This window comes from Setaria viridis, chromosome 7 (genome assembly GCF_005286985.2).
Source record: "Setaria viridis chromosome 7, Setaria_viridis_v4.0, whole genome shotgun sequence".
NCBI lineage: Eukaryota > Viridiplantae > Streptophyta > Magnoliopsida > Poales > Poaceae > Setaria > Setaria viridis.
Window position 1 is genome coordinate 14914646 of NC_048269.2, and position 22824 is coordinate 14937469.

Here is a 22824-nt window from a genome sequence, read left to right on the forward strand (position 1 = left end):
TGGAGGGATTCTCGCTTATTTCCACCGATAAGCCGCTTATAAGCGGATACAAACGGGGGCTAAACTTGAACCGTCCGTTCTCTTTGCATGGTCCAACGAACTACTACGCGCCAAGGTAGATACTACTGCAAGTGCAACGTTCCTCACGTGCCACCTCGAACTCTAGCTCCATACACACGTAGCACTCCTACTACCCTACAAGAAGCCTGCAGCCACACAGAGCACTGAAACTATCGGCGACTCCCCGCCAACCGCAACCGGGCTCCAAGCCAGACCCGTCGCCGTCCCGGCTCCCGCCGCAGATTCCCGCCTCGCGGGCCGCTGCTCCCGACACCATCAAAACGACGCGCCCACAGCTCTCTCGTCCCCCCACGCACGCACACACACACACACAGAACGCGTGCTCATCCGGCCTCGCGCGCGCGGTGACCGGTGTGGGTAAGCCAGCGGCCTGATCGAGCAACGTAGTAGCTAGCTAGAGGGCGCGATCGATGGCCCTGCAGGTCGCCGGCGGCGTGGCGTGCTGCTGCCCTCCTCCTCCGCTCCCCTGCGGCGGGCGGCGGCATCCGCGTGCGGCGGCGCTCGGCCGCCCGCCCCGCGCGGTGGCGTCCTCCGGCGCGGCGGCGGTGGTCGAGGAGGGCGAGGGCAAGGTGAGGCTGGGCGAGTCCGGCGTCGCGGTCACCAAGCTCGGCATCGGCGCGTGGTCTTGGGGCGACACCACCTACTGGAACGACTCCGAGTGGGACGGTACGTGCCTCTGCTGCTTCGCCTCCTGAATTCCTGCTGCTCATGCTTCTCGTGCGCACGAGCTGCTTGTTGCATTACCTGCAAGGAACAGTATTCCCTGCATGCATGTGTAACTTGCACGGATGTCGTCGCGCTCGCGCCAACCAAAATTAAATCGGCATGCATGTTCCCCCTTTCTTCCTATGATCTCGATCTGCAATACTTTTTAGTTGCGCCAGGATTATCTGTATATCGCTTCTACCTTTTTCAGCGTTAATTCACCATGCCAATGGCAACGCGATCGATGTACTCTGTTGCGGATGTAAAAGCTAATTGGCTCCTTCGTCTAACTAATTATTGGCAGAAAGGAGACTGAAGGAGGCGCAGGAAGCATTCGATTCGAGCATCGATAACGGGATGACTTTCTTCGATACCGCCGAAGTGTACGGTACAGCGGTAAGATTCTCACTCGTTCTTCCCTACTTCTTACAAGTTCAACTCTGAAGGCACGTTTAATTTAACTCAAAACCCTTGTGTCCTTCAGCTGATGGGAGCAGTCAACTCTGAAAGTTTACTAGGAGGGTAAATGTGCCATCTTCCAATATTTATCACTTTCTGCAAAATGACTGTAAGTCACAGTAATACTCATCATGCGAGATGTATGTCTTGCCATCAGATTCATCAAGGAAAGGCAGCAGAAGGAGCAGATTGAGGTCGCCGTCGCGACAAAGTTTGCTGCCCTCCCATGGAGATTTGGCCGAGGAAGCGTTCTTTCTGCACTGAAGAAATCGCTAGACCGTCTTGGCCTACCCTCGGTTGAGCTCTACCAACTTCACTGGTCGGTTTTCCTCTGCTTTCTCTGACTCATTTGCCTATCAGTAAATTCTTGTCATTTTAACTGATCCATTCTCATTTTTACCTTTTTAGGCCAGGGATATGGGGGAACGAAGGTATGTATATATATATCCAATGCAACCTATCCTTGGCGAAACTAAATCTGTTTGCCTATAGTGCCTTCTAGCATCAGTAAACCTTATTTTTCTGACATGGCTGAGCATGATCCATTTCAGCTTACCTTGATGGCCTGGCGGATGCTTATGAGCAAGGCCTTGTGAAGGCTGTTGGAGTCTCAAACTACAACGGTTTGTATTCTGACTTTGGCTTGCGAATGATCCAGTGTTCACCTTTCGCTGCCTCTATTTTAGTAAAGTTCATTGGAATAACGCAATCTGTATCATGATCTCTTATATAGAGAAGCGCCTTCGGGATGCACATGCGCGCCTGAAGAAGAGGGGTGTTCCACTTGCTGCAAACCAGGTGAATTACAGCCTGATATACAGAACCCCTGAGTTGAATGGTGTGAAGGCAGCTTGTGATGAGCTCGGCATCACCTTGATTGCCTATTCCCCAATAGCCCAAGGTAGGAACCAGTCCCTTAATTTTCTCTACCCAATTATCTCATAGCATAGAGCAGTTTTAATTTGAAGTATGCCCAATCTAGTTCTTTCTTTTCTAATCTCATTTCCTGCACTTAACTTATTATTCCGGTTATTCAGGTGTTTTGACAGGGAAATACACTCCAGAAAATCCCCCTACCGGTCCTCGAGCAAATACATACACTCCTGAGTTCCTCACCAAGGTCAGATTTCCGTATATTAGAGCTAGCTAATAGTTGCACTGACACGCAGCTTCAACCTCTGCAATTCAACATTGTTGTCTGGAACCTGAAGATGCTTCATGTATTATGTGTACACAGCTCCAACCACTCATGAACAGGATCAAAGAGATTGGAGCAAGCTATGGCAAGAATCCAACCCAGGTACCTACAAAAGCATGGAGCATCTCAAAATCAAAGGCATTGGGATCAATAATGAGATATTGAGATGTATGAACACGGCTGATCTTCCCTATGTTCCAGGTGTCTCTGAACTGGCTGACCTGCCAGGGGAACGTGGTGCCGATCCCCGGGGCCAAGAATGCCACCCAGGCCAAGGAGTTCGCCGGTGCGCTTGGGTGGAGCCTGACCGGCGACGAGGTCGAAGAGCTTCGGACTCTGGCGCGCGAGATCAAGGGCATCAAGATGCCCATCGAGGAGTCGTGAATACTTTGCATTTCACCATCCAATGGAATGTCGCTGATAGGAGATTAACGTTCTTTTATAAGGGAGAAAAAGCACTAAAATGCAGAAATGAAACACAAGTTTCAGCATGTGTAAGTAGAAAATGGTTATATATAGCTGCCACTGATTCTCAACCTCTCACGCCTAAACACTGTAGATATGTAATGTAAGTACGTAGCATATTCGTTTGCGAAAAGCAGGGTTGCAGGGGTGACACATCCAGTATCCATAGAGCATGTCCAGTGTGTGTGCATCGGTGATGACTACGAGAATAAAACTACAAAACAGGATAATAAAAATCATATGAAGAAATGGCTTCCAAATCGCTCTCAGCCCCGCCCCCCCCCCCCCCCCCCCCCCCCCCCCCCACCCCAAATTAATGATGCCAGTAAATACGATGCTGACCCAACCATATCATATCTTGAGGCTCAGGCCATTAGCTTCATGACAATAGGCAAATTTCACCTCTTCTCCTACCTTATCACGTCGTGTGTTTCTTTGTGTTGCTACTTGGGAGGTCTCCTCTTGTGCCTAATATTCCTAGGGACCCTATTAATACCATCTTTTTTTCATTACGTCTTATTTTCCTTCTCCTGATTATATTTCTTGTGTTGTCTAGCTCTTATTCCACCATTTGGGTTCTATTTTAGCTCATTAATTGTTACGCAAAACATTCCATATTCATGCAATTGAAATTGAAGCTATTTGCAGTATTTATAACCTCAAAGGTCGCTATATAAAACATTTCATTTCAGGAACAGCTTCAACTAAAGCTGATTGTTAAGCTCCTGTCTGTGAGAGGGAGAGTTAGGGATGAGAGAGTGTGTGGAAAAATAGACTTTAATTCAACAAACCTATCTACAAAGACAAAAATCTGATGTGGATACTAAGCTGGTATACGCGGTTTTACATTGCTCTATTATTGTTGGCTAGGTGCCATAACAAAATCATAGTTATTTGGCACCTAAAATCATAGTTATTTGCTATCACACAGTCACCATTAAAATAGTATTTAATCATAGCTAATGAAAGGTATTTTTTCATCCATAAAAGTGGGGTCCACATGTCAAATATGTTTGGTAATTTGTTATGAGGAATTTACGAAACCACAAATCATATTTGGAGCCGCTACTACTTGTTTTGTTGTGATTAGAAATAAATAATGATGTATTTGACAATATAGGTTACCCACTCAATTATTTATTGGCTTTGTACCTAAGATACTACCTCTATCACAAACTTTCCTAGATACATATCTAGATATATGTATATCTAGATCCATAGCAAAAGTTATGTATCTAGAAAAATCAAAATAAATAATAATTTGGGATGGATGGTAGGCCTGCTAATGGGTTGAAACCCACCCAAACCCACCCCACCCCGCAATAAATTAACTCATTCACCCACCCCACCCCGCTCCATAATTCTATTGTGTAAACCCAACCCAACCTGCCCTACAAATTAATATAACCCCTGGGTTTGGTACATGAACCTATAAGTTTATACAAACCTCATGTTCACACCTCAAAAGTTTAGGGAAATTGTCTAAAATTTGTTGCAGATAAATTAGTTTGACAGTCTGCTACTTTGTGCAAAGTAGTGCGGTTAGACTTATACGTAGACCATGGGTCAAGAGTCGGACCCTAAAACTAAAACCTCGCGTTCACACTTTAAAATTTTGGAGAAATTGACCGAAATTTGTTGCAGATGAATTAGTTTGACAGTCCGCTACTTTGTGCAAAGCATGCGACTGGACTTATATGTGGGCCCCGCATCAAGGGTCGGACCCTAAAATTAAAATCTCGCATTCACACCTTAAAATTTTGGAGAAATTGACCGAAATTTGTTGCAAATGAATTAGTTTGACAGTCCGCTACTTTGTGCAAAGCAGTGCGGCTGGACTTATATGTGGGCCCCGCGTCAAGAGTCGGACCCTAAAATTAAAACATCGCGTTCACACCTTAAAATTTTTGAGAAATTGATCGAAATTTGTTGCAAATAAATTAGTTTGATAGTCCGCTACTTTGTGCAAAGCAGTGCGGCTGGACTTATTCATGGCCCCACGTCAAGAGTCGAAATGTGAAAGTTAAACCTATGAGTTAAACCCATACAAATTCAAACAAAAAACCACTTTCAACCCGCCCCAATCCACATTTCTGATATACCCAACCCGCCCCAACCCATTAGATATTAAAACCCATTTTAACCCATTCAAACACACCCCGCGTCACAACCTGCCCCATAAAACCCATTTCAACCCGCCCCACTAGCAGGCCTAATGGATAGAGTATTATTTAGAGGCCCGGTTCACGGGAGTGGCAATGTGGCATATCAGCGATTGGAGCAGGTGGGTAGAAAGTACTTTTATCCAGCCATGGGCGACGATCCAGTCTACTGATTGATAATCAATAGCACTTCCTTCTTAGACATCTTAAAACTTGTATGTAACTTTTTTGTGGGATCTATGTGTATCATAGTTATGTAGAGGCCGGTATCTCAAGATCAACTTGTTATAATTGTCTTGAATCCAATAAAAACTTGCTTTCATCTTAAAATAAAGTTACGTGCATGTGCAGATACAGTAGATCACGCTTAATACCAGCGATTCGCATAGGAATGAGTAATCTTCTCGGCAAATAACATGCCATCTCTTAATCTGTTCTGCACACCAGTGTTTCAGTCCGTAAAATAGATAGTTCTCCTATTGCAAATTACACAGTTAACAATTATGAATCAGTAACTATATACACACATCCTACCAGCACTGTCAATGAGAGTTCAAAATTTCAGCATCAGACTTCAGAAAACTTTCTTTGATAGCAGAGAGTTTGGCGCACACATCTCGCATTCCAGGCCTATCACTCGGGGATTCCATGGAACATGACAGGCCAAGTGCAACCAGGGGGGCAATGTAGCTCTGCAGCCATACCTCTGTACACGGTTGGGATTCCTCACGCACCATTTGAGGATCTACAATCTCTGCAAGTCTATCTGGGAACATGGAGTCAGTAAAATTGTGAAGGTTAAGTCCATCAATAAAAAAATCATCGGTCGGCTGCTTTCCCGTTATCATCTCCAAAAGAAGAACCCCAAAACTGTATACATCACCTCCTGTGGTGATTTCGGAGCCCATGCCGTACTCTGCAAAAGTGAATTAATCGCTTTAAGTTCAAGAAAAGTTTTAGGTGTGAAAAATGAAAGAATTATACTCACCAGGAGCCATGTAGCCAATTGTTCCTCCAACTTCGGCCAGGCTTTTTGGAACAATGAGACCTGGAAATAGAAACTTTGCAGACCCAAAGTCACCAAGACGAGCGGTCATGTCGATATCTAAAAGAATATTGCTTGGCTTCAAATCACAATGAACCAGAGGAGGAGTAACTTGATTGTGGACATAATCGAGAGCAGAAGCCACATCTGCAGCAATGCATATCCTCTGGCCTAAGCTTAACACTCTCTCCGGCATACCACTGTAGTACTCACAGTGCAACCATCTTTCAAGGCTTCCATTAACCATGAACTTGAAGATTAGTGCTTTGAACTCATGGTTTTCTGTATCCAACGTCGAGCATAGGGTAACAGGTCGCATTAAATTGCGATGACGGGTGCTCCGCAGCACCTCGCACTCAATAAAGTAACTCTTATATGCTCCAGGTTCATTCAAGTTGAATACTTTGATAGCAACTAGGCTCCTGTCATATTTGAACCTACCAACATAAACTGATCCAGTACGGGTTGAGCTGATTGTATGTACCGTAGAAAAGCAATTGGTAGCTTTCAAGATGTCACCATATGAAACCTTCTTTAGTGTTTCATTGTTGCTGCATGGAAAAGCTTGCACTTCTCTTCTCTTTGTCTGGACAACGGAACGGATAATTCTCAATATGTCCTCCCACCGTGGAAACTCAAACACTCTTTTCTTCCAAAGAGTCACCACAAACCATAACAATAATATTAAAGCAATAGTAACTGATGGTATCACTATCAGTGGCAGCAGCGCAACACCATGGTTCTTTGATTCAGTGGCGACATCACAAATTGACAGTGCTAGTGGTGTGGGAGACCTTGAACAGAGTCCTTTGTTGCCATCCAAAATTACAACAGTTGAATTTTGAAACAAGCGACCAGTTGGAATTGGTCCATCAAAATTGTTGTAAGAGAGATCGAGTTTCTGTAACAGAGTGAAGGTCTCGAGGAATTCCGGAACATTACCAGATAAGTCATTCCAAGAAAGGTCAAGATACTGGATGAACTGCAACACCCCTAAAGCTGGACGAATACTTCCACTGATCAGATTGTTGGAGATATTTATAAGAACAGTAGTTGCCATAGGGCCAATAGGATCTGGTATTTCCCCAGTAAGATGGTTGAAGGACAGGTCCACACCCAAAGGAAGGGGAGGACCAGCAAATAGTTCGTTTGGTAACAATCCCCCAAGGCTGTTAGATGACAAATTTAACTGAAGTATCATCGAGCACTGACCTAAACTACTAGGTATGTTTCCACTCAAATCATTGTCATCAAGGAAAAGCTTTCCTAATTGACTAATGTTACCGATTGAGGAAGGGATGTGACCTGATAATTTATTCTTGGATAGGTTCAGGATAAATAGGCTCTGGAGGTTCCCCATTGTAGTTGGTATGCTTCCTGAGAGCAAATTGTTTTCCATACTAAGCGCAGTGAGATTAACAAGATTGTTTATCTCAACAGGTATAGAGCCTGATATTCTGTTCGACCCAAGAAACAAATATTCTAGGCTTGTGGAAAGATTACCGATTGATCTAGGTAGGCTGCCATTCAGCATATTTCCCTCCAAGGACAATTTTGTCAGCTGGGTGCAATTTATTAGGGAGGCAAGGAATTGCCAATGATATGCTTCTAGCTGATTCATTCCTAAAAGCACCTGATGCAATTTTGCCAACGATCCAAGAGATGGAACACGGCCATGCAGGGAGTTATTTGAAAGGTCAAGAACTTGGAGATTTGACGCGTTTTCTAGTGAAGGAGGGATCAAGCCCACCAGATTGTTGCTTTGCATGATAAGGACTTGGAGATTTGGTAGTGAGTAACCAATGTCAGATGGTAACTGCCCAACAAGGCCGTTGCTGCCTAAGCTGAAGTATCTGAGTGAAGACATATTGTAAAGAGGCAAACGGACATGCCCTGACAAGCTATTGAAACTCAGATCCAGTTCAAGAAGTTTCGAAAAGTGCCGCAAACTTTCTGGAATTGATCCTGTAAGTATATTTTGGCCTAGTAACATAAAGAGGAGAGAAGAAACATTTCCTATTGAAGGAGGTATGCTTCCAGAAAAGAAATTCTCAGTAACACAAAGGTACTTGAGGGATGTGACCTTATCAAATGGAGGGATAAAACAAGCCAAAGAATTCCTCTGGAGATCAACCGTAGTAAGTCTAGATGAGTTAGTAAACAAAGTAGTAGGGATCGCTCCTGTGAGGTTATTGTGTGAGAGGATTAACTTGCTGAGTGAGGAGCTACTGGCCAACGAGTGAGGGATAACACCAGTAAGACTGTTGTTTGCAAGATTGACATAGCTGAGGGACATGCTATTGCCCAACTCCTTAGGGATGCCTCCAGAAAACAAATTGTTTCCGAGATCTAACCGTGTTACTGAGGTAAGGTTAGCAAGAGAAGGCGACAATTCCCCAGCCAACTGCAGGGAGTTCAGCTGCAGTGAAACGACGCGGAATGGAGGAGAATTACCACATACAACACCTCTCCAGCTGCAGTAGAGCGAGTTGTTGCCCCATGAGCTCAGGACGCCAAGGGGATCACTGGTGATGCCTTGCCGGAAGGAGAGGAGGGCTTGCCTGTCGATCTCGGATCCGTTGGCCGATTCTGCAGCTAAAATTGCAGCGGGATTGGACAGGAAGATGAGTTGATGGGCCACGAGAAAGAAGGTGAGTACATGAGCCATCTCTCCAAGGCTTGAAGTGTGTGTTTCTTTCCCCTTCAGTCGTACTCAAAATTAAGTAGACCTGGAGTCTTCTCCGGTTCTCCCCGCTGACTGGTCTACAGACCAGCTGGGATGATCAATACTTGGGTGGGAAACGCAAAGACTTGTAAACGAAACGTGGCCAGTGGTTGTCAGTGGTCTACTAGGCTTAGAGCGTCTTCAAGACTCTGTCAAAAAATTCTTTCTCAAAATCATGTATTAGGGATTCTATTAAAAATTTCTTTCACAAAATCATATCATATCATCCCACAGTAGATTCCCAATAATAAATTATCCAATATTTTAAAATTTGCTGCATCAGTATGCGTGACCCCAGAGCTGGGCTGCCCCCTTCCCCTGCCGAAGTGTTTTCGCGCTTTCGCACTATGGCTGCCTGTGCAGGGGTTGGGCTGTGCTGATCTGTTGAACCGTATTATATGCGCTGGGACTGCCCTGCCCTCAGAAAAGCATCATCATCCACTGGTACGACGTCAATCCGCATCAAACTCTCAACATTAAAGGCCTTCGATCGCTTGCAACAGTATGACCCATCTGATGATCAAACCACGGCAGCACGCTAAAAATTGCCATCCGTCTCAAGCCCAGGTCTCGCTCCATGAAGTCCCTCATGCTCCAGCTTTGTGTGAGAGAAGACAAGCAGGTTAACCGAAACTAATGCTAGACAAGCAGAGCCAAGCATCTTCTGCCATTTTATGGAAAAAGTGAAGCAGAGGATAGCAGGGGACGAGACGAGGATGAGGACTACGCCAGCGCCACCCGTTGAATCCCATCCCCATCCCGGCCACGTGCCATGCCATGCCCAGCCGTAGGGTGAGCAGCCCATGTGCGGCCACTCGCGGCCACGGATGCCCAGCTAGAACGCCTTATCTTTTCACCATGAAAAAGCAGAGTCTAACAGTTCATGGGTAGTGGGAAAATCAGCGCCGGCGGACTCCTCTCCCACGTGAGCACATGTGCTTCTCTCATGCTACTTCCGCGCGTGCTGCCCCAGAGAAGAGGGAGACTTGCAGGTCAGACTCCGGCACGTCACAGAGGAAGGAAGGTGGCTGACAGGGCGCAACAAGGAGGGGGCGCTCGGGTGCAGCGGAGGTACGGAGGCAGGTCTCCGGCAGGCGGGGCGCAAAGGAGGTGAGGAGGCGGGTCGTCGCTGCCGCTGGAAGGAGAGCTGCACCGATTTGGGAACCAAGGTGAGTTGATTGCTGCCGATTTGGAGTTGGGGAAATATGGATAGCACCTCCACCCAGCTCACCGTCGACGCTCGCCTTCTGGAATCGGTTGTGCCATCGCTAGCAGAAAACGGCTGGCGTGCGGGAAAGGATGAGCGCGCAGGGGGCGATTGGGGGAAGTGCCAGCTCGTGCCAATATGCGGGAGAACGGAGGTCGGATTCGGGTTGTCGTATTTTTTGGGTAACGATAGGGAAGCTGTTGGAGCGTGGAATTTTTCTTTTTCTCCCTAAATTTGGTTTTCAGATTGTTATAAGGGTTTCTTGGAGTTGCTCTCACAGTCAACTTTGATGTTCCATAGATAATATATTTAAAAATAATGAACCGCAGATATTTTTACCAGGAATAGGCAGTATTATAGTCAAACTATGATCAAAACAATAAACCTGAATTACAAAGTAATTGGTGTCATTCCAGTGGTTCAAGGTAATAATGATGTTTGAACAGTTATTTTAAGTGTTTGCAGTTCGGAAAATGACGGCTTAGAGAAATATATGATACTACAATCTTACATTTTAGGGCGCGAGAATGAAAAGAAAAAGTATAGGAACCAAATATAATATCTATAATATCAACTATTTTCTTTGCGAGGATCTGTGTTATGGACTATAAACATCATTTTCACCACCGAAATCGTCAATTCTCCGAGGAAGTTTTACTTTCAGAACTGAATCAATTTTTAAAATTGTAACCGAAGCTAACAACCCTTTAGCTAATGTTGGAACAATCTGAATACAATAAATTTACAAGCAAGAAGCCAAGATGACGCATCTTAAAGAGCATTTTCAGGAATTTTGGTAATTGAAAAAAAAAATCACTGAGGTTCTCACCACAAGTATTGAAACACCATGACATCAGTCCAAGACTGACGAAGACATTAGGTTGGACCGTACAACAGTCTTCCATATGGAGAGCACGAGGCAAGTCCGCGCCACGAGGCCGACGAGGGCGAGTTCGGCCGTCGGTCAACTTGGAGTGGAGACGGAGGTCTAGGCACGACGGACTTGGAGGTGGTGGCGCGGGCGCGACGAATCGGGCGTGCGGAGGAGCTCGGTTCGGCTGAGCAATGGTGGAGGGGAAAGACAGGGTTGCTGGAGGTGCCGGGTTAAAGAAGAGGCTGACGCCTTGTTCGGCTGGCAGGGGTGCAATCCTCATGGGGGTCTAATCCAGACAGGGGATGGGTGGATCCCCTTGCTTTCACTAAATACCTGTGGGGGTTTAATCCCCTCCTCTCTTTAATCCCTGCATTATTCGGTTTGGCAGGGATTAATACAGGGGAGGCAACAGAAACAGAACGTACACATGCAGCAGCAGCAGCAGCATTTCTTTATCTTATCCATTAAATTATACAACATAAATATGGGCAAGGCAATAGCAGATCATCATGCTCTCGTACAAGTGTATTCAACTATATTTAAATTTACATCAGACCATCAGTAGATGGTAACTACGAGAAAAGCAATGCAATGCAACTAATCATCACATAAGAGAGAGCCTTCTGAATCCCGTATAATTTCAGAAAACAAAATGTTCAGGATACATCACAATAGCTCAGATAACCACAAAGCATCAATATATCAGTCAACTTGAAGAACCAATTAAACTCACAAGTGCCAAGATCAGCCACAAATTTCAGAGCTTATGAATTGAAGATACTTTTGGTCAGGTGATTGGACTAAATGTAGCATAATTAATTAGGAAGAGAGTATTACTCATGATGTAACTAGGAAGAGATAATAGAAAACACGTGAATGAGGTCAGATTATAAATTAGAAAAAAATTATAGAGCAAGTACTCATTGTAATCAGCACAGGGCACAGATATAGATTGAACAAGGGTTGCAGATGGCAAGAAGCTGCCAGGTGATACAAAGCTAGGATATCAGCTTAGAACTTGAGAATATGAAGGCTAGGTACAAAACTAAGAAATGATGGCCAAGACTAAAACACCCAAGTTTAGTTCATTTCTTTATATCACTTTACAAAAATCTGAATATATGAATAAATACAGCAGGACCTATGTATTTCAACTGTCGTCATTTCAAGTAGGATCATGGACAGTTGATTAACTTGCAAGATATCACTATATGTAATGATACAGCAATAGAAAGTAAATTGATTTCTTTCTCTGCATACATGTGCACACAATGACACAAGCCTACCAATATGAAGGTGCACCATGCTTAAACTGCATCTGAACCCATGGTTTAACACCAGTAGCTCTCTGAACTTTTTGAACCCAACTCAGCCGATGCCATGACTCTATTTCTTTCTCCTTCTTGAAAACACATGACTCTGGTTCTTTTTTTATTCTTCTGCTTCTAAAAATCTTGTTTGTGCAGTGCAGCACTGAAGCTGCAGTCTAGGCCAGTGCCCGCAAAGTTGGAATCTGACACAAAGACAGAACAACGGACACAAAGTTGCAGTCCCGCGGAGACTCGGATGTTGTTTGGCACTTTTGGCTGTAGTTGAACTAAACTTCTATTTGTGGTGCTCGAGCCTGAAAAGAAAAGAAGAGCCCAGGAGACAACAAAGGTCTTGGAGAATGTTGTAACTGTATCTATGCGGCTCATTAGATTTTAGACATTCTATTTTGTTGCTACATCCTTGTACCTTATTTGTATGTATGCAGCTTCAAGACATATATGCTAAAAAAATTCTCCTCTCCATTATTTCGATTACTGTTCAGGGCTCAGGCAGAGAACAGCTGAGCTGGAAGAGTAATAGGCTTAACCGTGTGCTAAAAGCTAGCAAGGATTCCTGCTACTCCTGCTATGACAGATCACAGATGCAATGCAAGTATGCGATGAAAGGGCAGTACAGCTTGATCATCTTCCTGTCGATGGGGATTTTGCCGCCGCACCAGTGATCCCGCCAAACTGTTAACCATTTCTGAAACATTCAGAGCGCATGGTTAAGTCCAAAAAGAGCAACTAACCGACAATTAGCACTCAAACATTGCTGAAACTATGGATCAAATGCTGCGTGAGTCCCTGGCATGCAGACCACAGTGTGTACCATGTAGTTCACTCTGAATTTTCTATATACGCTAAATAATGGATAGTCTTTAATGGGAAGCAAAGAGCAGGGTGAGTAAAGACAAGCATCAGTGCATCACTAGTTCAGTACTTCTAGCCTCTGGGAACAAACAAACAATACAAGATCTGGTGAAACAAGCGCACATGGAAAAAAAAAATTCAGAGAGGGCACGGGGTAGCTAGGGGCTTGGCGCGAGGTGATGACGGGCACACGCCGCGGCGGAGGCACATGCGGCGGCCTCGCGAGGTGCCAAGCCCTGATTGCGAACCAACAACAGGCGAAGCCCTGATCGCGAACAAACAACAGGCGAATTAAGAACGCAAGAACAACTAAGAACGCAAGAACAACGCAAGAGCCCTAGAATATGAGAGGAGGAGAAGGAAGATGAGGAGAACATGATTACCGTGTCGAGAAGGTGGACAGAACTGATGGATGCCGCGGGGAAAGCGACGAGTCGTCGTGTCCGTCGCCGCGACAGCCGCTACAGCGCCGCCACCAGTCGCGCGTCGCCTCCGCCGGGACCGGGGATCGTTCCACGCCTTGGACTCGAGGGTGAGTTCCCGGGCCGGGGTAGGAGGGAATGACCGGGCTTGGGCCGGGATACAACCCGCGCCGGGCTTAAACGTACAGCCGTTTCTGTGTGGGCCGGGATTCTACCCAGGCCGGGTGACGCACGGGGATCGGGCTTCAATCCCGGCCGATCCCGCCCAAAACGAACAAGGCCTCAAAGGGGACGGGAAGGCGTCAAGGGGTACTACTACTCCCCCTGGCCGCGCGCGGGCCGATCTGCTCGACGGACGCCGATGGCCGCGTGGCGCGCGGGCTCTGTCCCGGTCGGCCACTGACGCCGATTGAATCGACCGGTTTCAGTTTAAAGCCCGCGAAGGTCAACGTTTTTTGGCAAATTTTCTCGAGATTTTGCATTGTAGCTCGTCGATCGCCCAATACAAAAATTATAGAGGATATAAAGGATCCCAGTTCGCGTATCAAGTCTTTTTTGAAATGAGCTACGGTTAGAAAGTTTGAGAGCACCAAAGATCGTCCAAAAACATATCAAAAACTGAATTTTCAGAGCGCGAAAACCTCGAAATCGCTTTGCCCTTAGTAAAGAAAAAAAAAATCCTCGAAATCACGTTATTAGAGCAACTCCAAGAGATCCCTTAAATTACCCCTAATAACTTAATTAGGAAGAAAAAGAAAAAAAACCCTCTCCAACAGCTCCCCTAAAGCTGCCGTATATTTTCGCAGACCCGAATCGGGACTCCCACGCCCCGCATATTTTCGCGAGTTCCTCACTTCCCCAGTCGACCCTGCGCTTCCTTTCGTGCGTGTTTTTTTTGCCTGCCGTCGAAGAAGCGCACGAACACGACGGCGACGCGGTGCGCGAACGGGACCAGGAGGACGCGCGGCGCGACCCCGGAGGTGTCGGTGCCGGTGCCGGCGGTGGCGTTGACGCCGTTGGCCCAGAGCGCGTTGCTACGCACGCATAGCGCTCAGACCATCGTGGAGAAGCTGCAGGAGAGGGAGGAGATAGAGGTCCGCGTCAGGCCGTAGTGGAGGAGCTCTCTTGCGAAACGGAAGACCGAGGGACAGGAAGATTGAGAGAGGCGGAGGAAAAGCTACAAGCATATCGAACCTGCGCTGCTGTCCTGCTGCGCAGTGCGTGTGACATCAAGCGCTCAGCAGTCACCACCTACAGCCGCTACCTCTTCTTGCTTTCATCAATCGCCCAGATGAGGATCAGGCCACGGTGGCTCTTGTTTGTGGAGAACGATGAACCAAGCAACGGATAAGAATGAAGCTTTGTACTGAATGTAGGTAGACTGAGTTCATGGACCAAGGAACCCCCAACTCATGGCGCACGTCGCCGTGCTGTGCTGTCAAAGGAGCGATGGAGCTCTGTTCTGGAGATAAGAGGGCTCTGTTCCGGAAGTAGGTCCAATTACGATGATGTGGTAAATATTAGGAGTAGTTTTTAGCGTTCTGCTGTGGTCTAATATGTTTTTGGAGGGAAAATTTTTTAGCATAACTCCCAATACCTCGTTTTGGGGAAGAAATTTTTGGGAACTCCAACTCTTAAACCTCTCCGCTACTGCCACCGCTCGAATCTCCCAAAACCCCCTTTTGCCCTCCCCATCCCCATGGAACCCGACGGCGACACCTCGCCGCCTCCTCCGCCGGCGCCGGCGCCACCGCGCGCCTGCGGCGCGGGCCACCGGGCGTCGCACTCGCTGCCGACCTCGGCGGGCGGCCGCATCTGCCTCTCCTGCGCCGCGGCGCTCCTCTCCTCCGCGGGCGCCGCCTCCACGCCGTCCCACCACGTCGCGCACGCGCTCGCCAGCCTCTCCCTGGCGCTCGCCGACCCGGCCTTCCTCGTGCCGCTCCGCGCCGCCCACCCGCGCCTCCTCGCGGCGCCGCTCGCCGAGGCGCTCGCGGGCGCCGCCGCCCGCCGCGACGCGGCGCTCGCCGCGCAGGCGTCCGACCTCGCGGCCGACCTCGCCGCCGCCGTGGGAGCCCCTGCCGCCTCGGAACTCGTCGCCCGCCTCGCCCGCGTCCTCTCCTCCGGCTCACTCGTCAAGCACCTCCACACTGTACGTGCGCGGCCCCCAGCCACTCACATTTTCGTCCTAGGCTAGCTCTCCCCGAAACTTTGATCGTTGGAAATGGTTTTTCAATGGAAAACATTGCGAGATAGTGGATTCTAGAAGTCTCATTCTACCTGAGTTGGTTCGTTGCAAATAATGTCTGATGGAGGTCAAGTGTAGATCTAGCTTTCTACTTGTTGCAGTTCATGAATTGCATTATGATTATTGTGGTGCTGAAACCGCTACATGATTTGGTAGCTGCTTATTATGTCAACATGGTGGTTTATTAGAACTATTGAACTATCGGGGTGTTTGGATCCTAGAGCCGTGTCACATCAAATATTCGGAGGCTAATTAGGAGGACTAAATATGAGTTAATTATAAAACTAATTACACAGATGGAGGCTAAACGACGAGACGAATCTATTAAGCCTAATTAATCCATCATCAGCAAATGGTTACTGTAGCAACACATTGTCAAATCATGGACTAATTAGGCTTAATAGATTCGTCTCGCCGTTTAGCCTCCATCTGTGCAATGGGTTTTGTAAATAGTCTATGTTTAATACTCCTAATTAGTATCTAAACATTCGATGTGACAGGGACTAAAGTTTAGCCTGGGGATCCAAACACCCCCTATATATGGAAGTTGACACTGACGAAGGGATGGTGGGAATATTTAAGGAGTACGAGATATTATGGGGAATTGCCATCCTTCACATAACCTAAGCACTCTGCAATCTATTATTTTTCATACACCTATAGTTGCTTGCACTATCATGTCTCAACAATTTGCTGCAACTCCACCATTCACATCAATCTCAATATCGATAATGTGTATTTTGTACATATGATGGAATGAGATCCCCCCCCCCTCCCTTTCTGTAATAAATTTCCTTACATTTACTTGTGCTATAATATGAATTGAGCTAATGAACTGAGAGAGGCATCAATTGAAATCTTCCTAGTTTGGTTGTACCAAACTTAAATCTAGGATAAGATCTTGTTTGGTTACACTACTAGATTAGATGCTTGACGCTCCCATACACTATTTGAAGTAAACATAGTAACTGGTGGCAGGAAAAAGTTTAACCAAGTGCAACATCATTTTAATTGATTAATTTCACTCCGGGAGATGTATTCACTATTCAAAGGTTACCCCAGAAGTACATCTACAGTTAGTTTTCAGGATACAGTTGGAGGATGATCAGCTTCCTTGCCCTGTCACAGTAATTGTGGTGGACTACTGCAATTTGTTCAAAGTGGCCTGCAGTCCTTTTATCTCATCGTTTGACTGAGGTAGACTGGATCTATTAAAGATGTGAGGCATCTTGGTACTTAGTTTTTTTTTTATGAAGTAGAGGCAACAATATTGTTGAGATTTTATTTAATTGATTTTCCTAATGTCTGGATCTTTCTTTTATGTCAATGCAGCTACATTGTTTGGGGGTCTTGCTAAACACTACCAAAGATGGTGCTGCATATATAGGAGATAAACTTTCGCTTTTCTTAAATCTTGTTAATGACCTCCGACTACCAAGGTGAAGACAACTGAATTTTAATGCTTATTTCTTACTTTCCAAACACCTCATCTGACAACATCCTTAACTTCATCTATACAGTGATGAAATTCGTGGAGAGATACTCTTCGTGCTATACAAACTCTCTATATTAAATGCCACCCCATGGGACAATATGTGTGATAATGGAGATGTGGATCTTTCAGCAATTGGAAGAAACTTGCTTCAACTCTCTCTTGAAGTCCTACTCAAAACTCAAAACGATGCTGTCCGCTTGAATTGTGTTGGTTAGTGTATTTCTTCTTTTTGTTTAATACAGATAATAGTGCTTTAAGATTATTCTATCCAGTTAGAGGTATGTGATGTTTGAAATTTCATATGAACCAACAAACAGTTCTGACCATTAGTTTCTGTCACAATCTATACATAAGTTTGCAGAAGTTCTTTGTGACTAATTAATCTACACATTGTCCTTGTGTGAACATTCTAAATATATAAGCCACAATTAGTCAAAGATCAAAAAAGTTGTGTGGAAAGCTTCGTATAGTTTGATAATTTTAAGTGTTATGAAAAGCCTGCAACGTAAATTGATGAATGCACCTTTGCTGACATTGCAAGGACATGGCTACAGAGTTCCAATAGTTTAAGAGTTGGTGGAGGAAATAATTTACAATCTTGACTTAGTACCTTCAAATTGTTTGTACTAGTGTAGTTCCTTGCAGTAATAAGAAATTTCATGACTTCAAGTCATTTGAACTAATGAAATTTGGATTTTCCTTTAAGAAACTTGTCAATGCTGGAAATTTCTGCAGTAGCTGGTTCTTCACTTGTTATTGATGTTCCTTTTTTGTGCTTCTGCAGCATTGCTCCTTACTTTAGCAAAGAGAGGGCCCTTTGACATTGTGTTGCTCGGTAATCCGAGTTCAATCAATTGCTTAGAAGCAGAACACATGCAGACAGATTATATGTCCCTAAATGCTTCTCTTGTTCTATTTGCTGAAGCTGTCAAAGGATCTCTGCTATCTACTAATCTAGAAGTTCAGACAGGGACATTGAATTTGATCTTTCATTTCCTTTCATCTGATGCAAATATTTGTGCTCTACTCCAAACTTTGATCAATGAAAATGTTGCTGATTACATATTTGAGGTTCTCAGGTTATCAGGTACAAAAGTTAACCTTTTTGCAGTCATGAACCACTTTCTGAAAGCTTAAATGCATATTGGATCTTGAAGACTTACCAGTTTGAACTCCTGTCCTACGTTCTTCAGGAAAGAATGATGTACTTGTCATTTCCTCTATTCAAGTACTATTACTTTTAGCCAGATCACAGGAGAAATTCAAAGAAAAGCTTGCCATTGGATTTTCCACCCTGCTTCCTGTTCTTCACTATGTTGCGGAGATACCATTTCACCCGGTCCAGTCTCATGTTTTAGAACTTGTTTGGATCTGCATGGTCAATTGTTCTGGTATCCTCTCGCTGCCACAAGAAGAACAGATAGTCTGTACTTTGACTGCAATCTTGAGAAGAAATGGCAATGGTGAACTTGGCATGAGTTCTGAGACCTTTATTCTCGTTTGCTCAATATTAATAGAGATTCTGAAGTCACCTCATGCTCATGATATTGAGAAATTACCACCATTTATTGAAGAAGCATCAAAATATGCTATATCTTCAACATTATCACATGAGTATGATTCTATGATCCTAATTCCTCATTCCCTTCTTCTTCTGAAAGAAGCACTTCTGTTCTGCCTTGAAGGGAGCAAATATAATATTTCTAGCAAGAAGGATCTTGAGGATAGCGTCATTGAAACTTGTGGAACGATTTTACTGCATTGGCTTGAAAATGCTGTGGTAGATGGTAATGATGATGAATCATTGGCAGGGATCCTTCAGATTTTCCAAATTATTTTGTCAAGGGCAACTGACAAAAAGCCATTCAAGTTTGCTGAGTTGCTAGCATCATCATCATGGTTTGGCCTGTCATTTGGATTCATGGGCTTATTTCCTACTGATCATGTAAAATCAGTGGTGTATTTGGTCACTAGTTCCATTGTTGACAGAGTTTTGGGCTGTAATTATGGGGAAGCTATTAGAGATGCACACATTTATCTGCCATCAGACCCCACAGAACTGATGTATTTGCTTGGGCAATGTAGTACAGAAGACTTCAACTTGGCATCATGCCAATGCGCTATTCTTTCTATACTGTATGCCTGCTCATTCTACAATGAAAGGTGCTCATTTTTGTGCTGCTTTTGATTCTCCATTTGTAACTTACTAGAAAGAATGCTAATGTGATGGTTGTTTCAACTATTCAGGCTTGCCGCTGACAACCAAATTCTGGCTTCTGTTGAGCAATACATCCTCCTCAATGGTGGGAACTTCCCACAGGAAATTAATTGTTCTGTTTTTCTTACGCTTCTGGTCCATCTTTATGCCTTTGTCAGAGGCATTTCCTATAGCTGCAGCATTCCACATAGTCCAGAAGCCGAGAATACTCTATTCCATGTAATGAGACATAAGGACTGGGATTTGCTTGCAGTCCGAGTCCATCCAGTAGCAATAAAATGGCTCTTTCAGAAGCAAGAACTTATGGAACCACTCACATTCCAGATGCTAAATTTTTGCAAAACTTTCTGTGAGGATGAAACTGTCATGCTCTCAAACAGCAGTCAGTTGGTGGACATACAAATGGTTGCAGAGCTGGTGCTTTCTGGAGAAACCATTGTCTCATTTTTGCTGGTGTCCTTACTAAACCAGATAGTAAAGGAGGGCACCGAAGATGAGGTCTTTTCAGTGATCAGCGTTATCGCTGAAATCCTCATGATCTCTCCTTGTTCTTCTGATCAGTTTATATCATGCGGCATTGTCAATTCATTCCGTCGCATATATTGCTTACCTTACTCTTCAAGGATCAAAACGGTTTGTTCCTATTTGATCTTTAACATCTTATGTTCAGCAAGTGCATCGACATTTTCTGAGGAAGATGAATGGCTTCCTCTTACTGTGAAGGTACTCTTGTTCTGTCGATCTGAGTTGAACCACAAGTTATGACGTGGACCGTAGTTTTAATCACATTTAAGCAATATTATTTGCTGGTTATTAATAGCTTCATGGGATAACTATTGGGCTAAACTTGTGGATATGGCAAAGTAACGAAATTCTAGTGCAGGCATAGAATATTTCTCTTGTTTTAAGCATAGCCTGGATTAGAATTACTTCCTACGGATCCAATCCAACATCCATAAACGGTAATTGTATGTTTAGGCCAATGCAACAGTCCAATAGAATCCATTGCTATATACTATTTCAATTTGTGTTATTTCTGGTTACATTTATAATTTGTCTAATTCAGAAATCTCTTTTGTTTACAGTTATTGGAATTTATCAATTCTGGTATTGATTATACATCTAGTAACCAAGAACGTAAGATATTGATTGGGATATTATGCTTTGTTTTGCATCATTCAGCAAACAAAGTTCTTGTTGAGCCTGCAAAAGCCATAATCTTGAACAGTTCTTTGGTTTCTTTAACCGATGTTATAGTACACACAGCATGTGAAAAAGGCCCATCTTTATTTCAACACAATCAGGAGACAGACTTTGGAGAATTTATGATCCTTGTACTTCTAATGGTGTTTTTCTCTCTAAGAAGGTATGAAGCTGTTACTTGCATGCTTTTTTTTTCTTTTTTGCTTCAGGATGCACTAAATGTGGCCTGTATTTTCAGTTTGCATACAATTCTAGAGGCAAGTATTGACTGGCAGGACTTCCTTCAGCATCCAGATGATGCCCAATCTTTTTCTGTTCTTGGCATTCCATGTCATGATTTATGCCGTCTCATGCACTTCGGTCCACCTTCTGTTAAACTTATTGCTTCACAATGCCTGTTGGAGTTGCTCACGAGAATTTCAGATCAAAGAACATGTACTCAGGCTGAATTAAGATGCTCTGTGAAGTATTTGAAGTCCATTATTGCAGTGACTGAGGGTTTGGTGTTCAGTGAAGACTGTAAAGTTGCTGGAAATTGCGGTGCCTGTCTCTCTGTGATTTTAGGTTGGGAGAAATTTGGAAGCCAAGAGAAGGTGGCAACTAGAGAATCCAAATGGTTTCGGTTAATAATGGAGGAATTTGCTGTTGCCTTGACAGCTCCTGGTTTGACATCCAAATCTTTCACCAATCAGCAGAAGTTTGCAGCAAATCTAGCTGTTTCATTGCTCAGGCTGAGCCAAGTACCAGATTGGTTAACATCGCTGTTTGATAGCCATCTTATATCTGGCATTGTGACTAATCTTTCTGCTAGGAATGTTACCGCAGAAATTGTCAATCTCTTCACTGAGCTCATGGCTAGGAAATATCTGAGTCAAGAGCACATTGTTGCACTGCATAACTTGTTCCAGGTTTGTGTAATTCTCTTCATAATCTTACAAAGTACAGAGCATGGCATTGTATAGTCGTACAAGTAGGCTTCCAGGATCATATCCTTTAGCTTAGTTTACCTTTTGAATTCCCCTGCCCAGATAAATTTGATTGGTTTGAACATTTAGTTTCCACCTGGCTCACTTCATTCTTATCACAATGCAGGTGTGCAGAAGTCATGTCTATGAGGGAAGCTCCAAGGCGCAAATGTTGGAGCAGAATGTTAAAAAGGTCGCAAGAAGCACCGATGACGTGCTTGCCTTGCTCTTTGGCTTGATGCTGAACCAGTGCACGGAGTCTGGCGTGGTTCAACCGGAGCAGCAGAGACTCCTCCGTGCAATTGATCTGTTTGTCCAGGAGTCGAGCGGGAGAGAACAACGTTAAGGCCAACCAGCTTGTGTACATGTTGTTCAGTGAATCTGATACTTCTTGCTCTACGTTTTTAAACCAAGTTGATATTCCAAACGGGGAAAGCAATCCCTGTTTTGAAAGGCTGCGCAATTTTCCTGCGAGAGGGGACAAGCGCCGTAAGTTGCATACAAGTTTTGGTGTAGGAGAGGAATGTACATGTGATGTGAATAGATAGGATTGCATCATCCTTCTGGCCTGAAACAGCAACAACCATTAACGCTCTTCTTTATATGCATGGGAGGACTAACGCCCCAGGCGATGAACTGGTGATTATTTTAGTTAACGGGCTTTCCCATTCAAGTTTCTTTCGCGATTCTGGCATTCCATCCCTTCACCTCACGAGTTTTCAGGATTGCGTTTCTATTTCCGGTTATGCTCTTTCTGCCTTCAAAAAAAAAAAATTGTACTGTATTAATACCACTGACGTTTAATATCGCAGTTGTGGACAAATAACTGGTATTGGAATAATTTTGCCATAGTAGGTACTCCTATTCAACTGCCATTAAAAATTGTACTTAGATTCTCTTCATACTGCTATGGCTTTCTGTCCCCTAGCAAATGTCTAGGGAAAAATCTTTTTCTAACAAATTATTGCTGGAAAAATACCCTATGTGCACTAGCAAAAGTAACTTGTTTGGTCATTTGGGACGTGTTTGGTTAGTAATAACATCTAGCTTACTTTAGTGTTGAATATAACGAAAACTTTGATTCCCTACCATGTACCATCTGTACAATTAGTACGATCAAATAGCAATTTAAAAACCATGGCATTAGAGATCATTGTATTATGTAGAATCTA

At 44.5% G+C, this 22824-nt stretch overlaps 3 protein-coding genes and 1 long non-coding RNA gene across 6 annotated transcripts; 2 read left to right on the top strand and 2 right to left on the bottom strand.

Moving 5' to 3' along the window:
• Window positions 1-366: 366 nt before the first annotated feature.
• Window positions 367-3061, top strand: LOC117862621 (uncharacterized oxidoreductase At1g06690, chloroplastic). Its single transcript, XM_034746123.2, has 10 exons — window positions 367-747; window positions 1091-1182; window positions 1271-1308; window positions 1403-1564; window positions 1654-1676; window positions 1797-1868; window positions 1979-2146; window positions 2283-2365; window positions 2483-2545; window positions 2645-3061. Exons 1-10 carry the CDS (start codon window positions 492-494, stop codon window positions 2825-2827), a joined length of 1140 nt encoding a protein of 379 aa, XP_034602014.1. The 5' UTR covers window positions 367-491; the 3' UTR covers window positions 2828-3061.
• A 2389-nt stretch (window positions 3062-5450) lies between these two features.
• Window positions 5451-8950, bottom strand: LOC117863025 (uncharacterized). Its single transcript, XM_034746595.2, has 2 exons — window positions 6059-8950; window positions 5451-5986 (listed from the first exon to the last, which is right to left on the bottom strand). The coding sequence occupies exons 1-2, from the start codon at window positions 8781-8783 to the stop codon at window positions 5613-5615; spliced, it is 3099 nt and encodes a 1032-aa protein (XP_034602486.1). The 5' UTR covers window positions 8784-8950; the 3' UTR covers window positions 5451-5612.
• A 3037-nt stretch (window positions 8951-11987) lies between these two features.
• Window positions 11988-13690, bottom strand: LOC117865221 (uncharacterized). Its single transcript, XR_004642491.2, has 2 exons — window positions 13488-13690; window positions 11988-12937 (listed from the first exon to the last, which is right to left on the bottom strand). It is a non-coding gene; the product is annotated as an uncharacterized lncRNA (long non-coding RNA).
• Window positions 13691-15210: 1520 nt separating this feature from the next.
• LOC117864172 (protein PUTATIVE RECOMBINATION INITIATION DEFECT 1) lies at window positions 15211-22330 on the top strand. Of its 3 annotated transcripts, none has more exons than XM_034748188.2 (9): window positions 15211-15675; window positions 17104-17210; window positions 17292-17476; window positions 18051-18353; window positions 18460-19429; window positions 19514-20207; window positions 20570-20850; window positions 20926-21595; window positions 21780-22330. In XM_034748188.2, the coding sequence occupies exons 1-9, from the start codon at window positions 15226-15228 to the stop codon at window positions 21996-21998; spliced, it is 3879 nt and encodes a 1292-aa protein (XP_034604079.1). In that variant the 5' UTR covers window positions 15211-15225; the 3' UTR covers window positions 21999-22330. The 3 variants fall into 3 exon arrangements, with proteins under 3 accessions (XP_034604079.1, XP_034604080.1, XP_034604081.1); XM_034748189.2 differs by lacking the exon at window positions 15211-15675 and adding an exon at window positions 15733-16990; XM_034748190.2 differs by lacking the exon at window positions 15211-15675 and adding an exon at window positions 15733-16968.
• Window positions 22331-22824: the final 494 nt, after the last annotated feature.